Source organism: Pieris brassicae, chromosome 7 (assembly GCF_905147105.1).
Source record: "Pieris brassicae chromosome 7, ilPieBrab1.1, whole genome shotgun sequence".
Taxonomy (NCBI): domain Eukaryota; kingdom Metazoa; phylum Arthropoda; class Insecta; order Lepidoptera; family Pieridae; genus Pieris; species Pieris brassicae.
This window is the reverse complement of record NC_059671.1, coordinates 7,697,403-7,705,555: the sequence shown is the minus strand read 5'-3', so window position 1 is coordinate 7,705,555 and position 8,153 is coordinate 7,697,403. Positions and strand designations below refer to the sequence as shown.

General features: G+C 32.9%; 1 protein-coding gene across 1 annotated transcript; it reads left to right on the top strand.

The window, feature by feature from the left end:
- The first annotated feature begins 204 nt into the window (after positions 1-204).
- Positions 205-7,206, top strand: LOC123711849. Its single transcript, XM_045664687.1, has 3 exons — positions 205-328; positions 779-1,450; positions 6,536-7,206. Exons 1-3 carry the CDS (start codon positions 314-316, stop codon positions 6,707-6,709), a joined length of 861 nt encoding a protein of 286 aa, XP_045520643.1. The 5' UTR covers positions 205-313; the 3' UTR covers positions 6,710-7,206.
- The last annotated feature ends 947 nt before the right edge of the window (positions 7,207-8,153 follow it).

The following is an 8,153-nucleotide window of genomic DNA, read 5'->3' as shown; positions in this document are numbered from 1 at the left end:
CCTGAGAAAAGAACAACCAATAAAAACGAACGATATTTTTTTAAATGCTGATTTAATGATCCAATTTAATATCCTTATATGTAAATTATTTGGAATAAACAAGTAGTACGTTAAAATATCGTATTTTCTTCCGCATGCTTCCGCAACGTCCGGAATCATAGCGAATAAAACATTTTGCATTCATTAACTGATTGATTGTTTAAACAGTGGTCACTCGCCGTGCGACTCCGCCGCGGCTGACAGTGTTCCGCATTTGTAGCGCGCCAATTTTGACATCTATTTTTAATCTGTGTTAGTGTTACAAGTTTTAAAAATGTTGCGTATTATTGTAAGTATTTTGAAATTAAATTGCGAATGCAAGAATCTTACATAAATATTTTTTACACATTATTCTATCATAATACTTATTTTATCTTTTACGTTTTGGGTTAAATTTGAGCAATTCAATTAAAATGAGAATTCGACAAGAAAGTTTACTCAACATTCGTTTATATAATTTTTTAAACTTTCTCTTCTCAATCTTGATCTTATTTCGAACATGAAATTTAAGAATAATCATCAAATATTTCACTGATTTGAGAGAGATTTTCTGTATTTGTTTCTTTATCTATATAATCTATTCTAAAAAACCAGGCGCAACAAGCTGCATCTCAGATTTATCTATCTGTTTCAATACCATTTTTTTTAACAAGTTACTTCTACCACATACTACTATTAGAGGATTTCAAATTAAATAAAAATGGTCGTTCATACTTGCAATAAAATCTTTATTTCTCAGATCCTTAGCATCACATTGGGCGTAGCCGTCAACTCCCAGGCACCTTACTCAGCAGCGTCAGAATCTCAAAGAAGATTCGCCCTTGAGAACAGATACGACGACACAGGTCCAGGGGCAAAGGGTCCGGAATACGCTTACAACACCTACAAAACACTCCAAGAAGCTCTGGTCTCCTACATTGATGACGCAGACACGAAACTACCAGAACATGAACGGGCTAAAGTGGAACAATTTGTTAATACAGACTTCAGTCAACCGATTCGGGAACTCCCCAAAACTGTAGAAGAATACACTGGATTAAAACAGCCCTCCCGTCCCCAATTACAGCCCTTGAGACGGCCGATTCAGCCTCCACCAATCAGACAGCAGGAAGAGCAATTTTCACCCAAGCCACTGCAATACCAGCCTATTTTATCACAACCCTCATTTCAACCATATCCAGCAGAATATAGGCCAGAAAAACTCTTTCTGCAGGGCCCAAACACAAAGTACTCATTCCCTGAGTTCCGTAGCTCAAACTTGAAACAGAGTGTACAAAGTGAGAGATTGCAGCCATATAGATTGCAAAGAATTCCAGGTCTCGTGAACCAGGCGTATTATACGCAGAATTCGGAGTTATATGACCGGCCGTACGATTCTCAACCACAGTACACGTTCTCTTATGGAGTACATGTAAGTCATAAAATGTTTTAAATTTTTCATATTGAAAACCAAATTGCAAAACAAAATTTCATAAATAACTGCTCAAAGAAATTAGGCATTGTCCACATAAAAAAAATGCGGATTTATGTCTGAAACTTATTTTCTTACATTGCGTTGTATAACAATGATATGTATTTAGAACCTTGAAATATTAATAAAATAAATGCAAACGTACAGAAACATTACATTACTGCCTAGTATCGAATCATCTGGTTGTTACTACACAACCAAGCATTTTTAAGGGACACAGTTGCTTTCTGGCACAATAACAGCTACGCGCAAGTATTTCCAATAACTTAGGGTCGTTCAGAAGCTTACTCGTTCATACGAGACTCCACAGCCAAGCGTTGGTTTTGGTCGGCGTAGGTTTATATAATATATTTGTAAGCGTCTTTAGACAGACCTCACAAAATAAAAGTTACTCGTTGATTTACATTAAACCTTCAGTTTTATCATTATTTTAAATAAATAATAAAATTTGACTATTTAAGGAAATGGCACATGCATTCTGACCTTGCTTATTACTTTTATTTCATTCATAAATAGTAAGGTCAATTTTAGCAAATTAATTATAATTACATCGTAATCAGCAGATTACGATACTGAAGTATCAGTATTTAAATAATTTCACAATTTAATTGTTAAAATATATTTCATAAGTCACAAACTAGTTTTAAAAACTTATAGTGTATTTTTTATAAAAAATTGATAATGTTGGCCTAATGGTGTCAACGTGTGACTCATTCTTGGGGTCGTAGGTTCGATTCCTTCGATGGTCTTTCTTTCTATGTGCGCATGTTACACCGCTCGTACGGTAAATGAAAAAACATCGTGAGGAAATCTTAAAAGGCCGGAAACCAACTCGCGAGCCATCTGGTAATGAGAGAGTCCATGGGCGGCGGTATCACTTAATATCAGGTGAGCCTCCTACCCATTTACTCCCTGTTCTATATAAATGAAAAACCGGGCATGTCTTAAAAATTCGACGGTGTGTATCAGGTACATAAGGTTGATCACCTACTTGCCTATTAGAAATGATCACAGAGCAGATACAGAAATCTGAAGCCCAGACCTAAAAGGTCGCCGTGATAATGCTTCAAGCGGCCTATGTCGCCTATGTTACACAAGGATAATGGAGCATTCTAATGGTGAATGAATTTTTGGAATCAGTCCAGTTTTTTATTTTCGTTACAAGCAAACAAAATGTTAGATAAAAAATATAATAAAACTTTTTAGAATTTAATTAAGATTACAGGTACTGTGACGGTAATCATCAGGCATATTAGTAATACTCGCGTATTTGTATATAAATAGCATCATAATGATGAATTTGCTGGATAATAAACAATGTGACAATGGACATAATTAACAGATAAACAATAGAACATGTAAAAACTAGCATGCGAATCATACTTTCTACCTATCTTCGTATCTACATAGCATTACTTATAATCTCAAAGATCATTATATATTATATAGTATATAATAGTGACGATATCAACGAATATTTCGGGAACACAATTACTCCAATAACTACATCCGGAATCGGTATCGTTGTTACTATTGGTAGTTACGTATATCGCACACATAGTACGGGCATTGTTCTCCAGTGGTAGATAGAGCCCACGTGAGACACTTTATTTCCATTCATAGTGATTATATTTATTTTCATTGCGTTTATTACCAAACTCCTCGGAAACGGTTGCCCTGAGAATAGATAGTGATAATGGTGACCCACTACAAATTTATGATATTATCTTCCTTAAAGTCCTAATAATCTATATGTGGCAAAACAAATGTTTGCCAGCCGCAACCAGCTCATGCAAAGTTCATACCACTTTGTGACTCGTGTTGAAAAATATCCAAATAAATGAATATATTATACCACACACAGAATTAGAGTACAGTAAATCGTTAGATACGTTATACTTATAACATTTACGTCATATTTTTTTTAAATTTTGATTTACTTTTGCCATATGTCACATGCCTGTATGTCACATCCCTGAGATACAGAAATGTAATAATTGTTTTATTTGTGTGGGGCATTGACAATACAAGGGCCTTATTATAAAAAGAACTTAAAACGACTTACAATTACTTTTATATGAAATCCTTAGAAATATTAACGGGAAATGAAAATAAATATTAATAGAAGGATGATTCTGAGGACGCAGAGCAAAGGCCTTGCCCTGCTCCACAAATCAGACCTAAACTCACCAGGGAGAATGCCTGCACCGAACCTTAGGTGTTACCTTAAAGCCTAAGGACAGGCTTGGCTTTAACACCTCTATTGGAGGTTATAGTGCGCTATTCGCTCGCTTACTCGAAACTAGTAGCTTAAACCGAAACAAGCAATAAATTGAAAAGTAAAATGTACCCGGACTGATATTTTATCAACCGTTGATTTGACGGAAGATCCGTCAACAGGTGGATTCAGGAAGAGATTGTACCTATTATTAATGACAGCATTAAACTGTCAAATAAAATTAATAGGGAAGTGTAATTATTAAAATCACCTTGGTATTAAAAATTTAGATTTCCGTATTACTAGAAACAATTTTTTGGCTTTCGTATATAGATGTCAAGAAATAAGGGGTATTTCTGTCCAGCATCAATATGTTACTGCCAAAAGATACGGACAGCTATCCCGATCTCAATAATGAGTTTTTGTTCCGTGCAATTCAATGGTTGCGACATTAACACTACATTGAACTTGCATACACGTCGGCTGTTGTATTGTTGTATCGCTGTCGCTGTGGAAGTTACATAGTAAGCTGTTCTTCGATTAGCACCAGGCATTTTGCTTCCTGAACCAGTGTCCAAGTTCAGAGTTTAACTCAACCAACGAACCTTTAATTCAGTAGGACTAGTCTGCATACCATTTGCATGACTCAATAAGATACAGATCAAGATTTAACCAGAGCTTTCGTCTGTCAAATTAAATTCGTCTTGACAAACGGAAGTAATACTTAGCGTTGTATTGCGTTTGTTTAACATTTTCTAAGAATATTGAATTGTTATAGCATGACAAATAGAGTAGAAATAAACGGTATACATTTAATTTAAATAAAAATTATATTACGAGATATTTTATTGAAACGACTTGTTATAGAAATTTTGTTTTAGTAGGGAAACGTGTCCAAGAATACAATTCTTTAACAATGTTATCATGGATTTTATGACGGGTAAAAATCATACATTAGCAGAGTAATAAAAAGTTAGTTATTGAAACAAAAAGTTGATCCTCTAAACTACGAAATATTGAGACTCGATTGACGAAGTGATTCAAGAGTCTGGTATATATGTACAGTACTATTTTCTGTCTCCAAATAAGCAGTATATTATTGTTATTACAAATATTGCACCCATGTGTGACCGGGTCAGGTTATATACATCGTAAAGGTACGAAACACCTTGTATTCAACAATGATGACTACAGGCAATATCTCGTGACATACAAATCACTAATATATTCACGAGCGTCGCAAGGCCTCTACCGGAATACGCATTTACGGTGAAAGTAAGCGAAAGTGAGTTTATATTAGGAATTAATTTTATCGTATTTAGAATCGTGTACGAGTAACACCTAATTTTAATACAAATATTGCCCGCAAAACGGATTGGATCGAGAAGCAGTATATATACTTAGCGATTGTAACACTTTGTTAGCGCAATACAGTAAAGTCCTCGCAGTGTTTGTTATCGGGATTGGGACAAGGGAAAGCGAAAAAAACGCCCACTCACGAACGAACAGTAAGAATAGAATTGGGATGTTAGTGTCTGATAAAATATCTCTAACTTATATAAAATATCTTAATAGTACTGAATTTTTACTAGTAGTTGAATTTACAAAGAAAAAAAATTTGGGACAAAGATTATCATACTAAAATTTGTAACATTCTGACTATTGATAAAATCTACGAATCTACGAAAACTTGTATTTAAGAAATGTGTTCCCACATTGGTGCGTATTTTATTATGGTTATATTTATGTGTTTGTAATGTTTTACGTCCACGGGGCTACGTTATGAAATTCTGCTTGAAATTTTATTATCTCTAAATTACAAATATTTTTATCAAGATCGCACAGTTACACCAGAGCCATAGTAATCTAGTTCAATGTCAAGGTATTGAATGTAATAGAGCAAATTTAAATGCATAGGAATCAAAACCATGTTCTACAACACTTAAGCCCAATTATAACACATAGAAATTATGGTTTAACAACTCATGACATTAGACATTAGATGTTAATGACGTTAACATCTATGTCAAATGTCTAAAACGCGCCTCACAATGATCCTATTTAATAATTAGTTACTTTTTACTTTTTAGTAATAACAGATGGCTATGTCGTATGCGTGTTATATATCATACCAAAAAAATATAATGTTAAAAGATTTTAATATTTACTTTGTTTTGTCACTTTTTTTAATTCATTACCACACAGCGCATGTCACATGATCCATGATCAGACTTTGACAATTGTCTTTAGTTTCGCTGAGTTACTCATTAGCTGGAACAAATAAAGTACTCAAATCTTGCAATATTTATTACGATAATCGAGTCATGACACACTTGATCTCCAAAATATTGCGAAAAATCTGTGCAACACTAGGATATTACGATGTTGTGGTCATAGTTATATAACGTATATAATAATAGTATAGTTGAAAATTATCGAAGTTTTTAGAGATAATTCATTAAGAATTCATTTAAATGTAACTTTTGTATTAAAAACTATTAAATAAAATCTTCTTATTAGTATTGATTGACCTTATAGCAGAATTAAACCATAATTTATTTATTAACATACGTGGTATGAAGATCCTATTGTGATAATTTTTGGAAGTCAGTTCTAAAGATACTTTAGTTAAGATAATTGTCGTTTTCTTTAGACAATCATTGTGCTTCCGAATGGTCTTCAAGTAACATTTTATTATGTAAAAAGGTAATTTGTAGTTCTTCTATCTTGGTGTAAATGTCAATATTATGTACATATTGATGAAATATTTTTACAAAATTGAAAACTCATATAATATCGTATTCCAGGATAAGAAGACGGGCGATTCAAAATCAGCGCACGAGAGTCGAAATGGCGGGTCAGTGAAGGGGTACTACACATTTGTCGACCCTGACGGCAAACAACGCACTGTGCACTACACAGCTGACGACAAATACGGTTTTAGGGCTTCTGTTCAACATACACATATGAATACCCAATAAATTATTTCATTAGCTTGTTTCTACAAATAATAATGTATTTACATTTAGTTGAAGTTATATTTAAAGGTAATAAAATAGCTGGATTTAAAATTTACCACGGAATTAACTTTTAAATAAGAATCTTTTTATTACTATATTAAAATATTAATTAAAAATTAGTCAGCAATTTTAGTATCGCATTTTAACCACGCTGGATGATGAGTCAAAATATTTAATACCTAGAAATATATTTTTATTAAACTAATGTGATAATACGGTTTAAACCGTATTAATTTGATAAAGTGTGTATCTGGTATGTGTATCAGCCCCTGTCTCACCAATATTAAATTATGATTCAAGGCTTAATATTGTGTAATGGAAGATCAATAAACTACTATCATTTTACATAGATTATATTCATAATACTGTAAGTGTAATAAAGTTGCCAAATTATTATAAAGATGTCTTCTAGATTGTAAATTGTAAATAAACTTTGTATATTAAACCTAAATATTGTAGTAAAGAGTTTATTTTATACATTTATAAGGACCTTGAAACACCAAGTTACCACGGCGTTAAAATAATTTAATAACGGAATTTGTGAAAGCCTATAAATCCAGAATCGGGTGTGTAAACGCGTTGTTATTTCTTTACGCCTTGCAACCCGATACAAAAATTCAAATAGGCATCAAAACCGCTCTGCCAAAATGGATGTAAGATAGGTACAACACTACCCACAAAATAACGAAAGAAGCATGAAAAAGCGCCTTTAACTAAATTCACATTATATTCTTAAGTTCCTAAACGAATAATTACGCAAATTTACACGAAATATTTTTTATAGAAATATTACACGTGCTATTAAAGAAATCATGCCTTTATACCACGACGAATAATGTCAAAATTTATATTTTTACAATAAATTACGACCCACAAGTGAAAGCACGCTAGTACACTATATTGTATAATAACGATTACAACGACAGGTTGGATGTTGCTGTTGCTTTACGTATTCTTCATATGCATAATTGTGATTATTTAGTCCCCAATATATCTTGTTTTGTTAGAAACGTTCCTATACCTTATCTTAAACGACCAAGGACTTTTTTATTTATTAAAACGAAATCAGTCTGATTGCTCCTGTTGCAAGTATAAAACGCATCTCTACTCATCACGGCATAAATACTATTCGACAGAAAAGGACGAAACTATATGTGCATAACTCATGAATATACCAGCTATCATGATGTAATAACTTTTTAGTTTGTACATAAAACAGCACGATAAAGTCACTATAATCTAGCGATAAGATCACCTTGTAAGAAATTAAATAAAAATTGATTAATTGCTAATATATTATGATAGTAAAGACAGGCAAGATCTTTATCTCCAAAATCAGGATTAGGTGACCACGGTGATACGCAATGATTTTTATTTACTTAATTGATGGCATGATTTGGTAATA

Excerpts from the sequence above, each read along its gene's own strand:
- LOC123711849 (XM_045664687.1), top strand. Across the intron at positions 1,451-6,535 it reads CGTTCTCTTATGGAGTACAT|GATAAGAAGACGGGCGATTC; the intron begins GTAAGTCATAAA and ends ATCGTATTCCAG.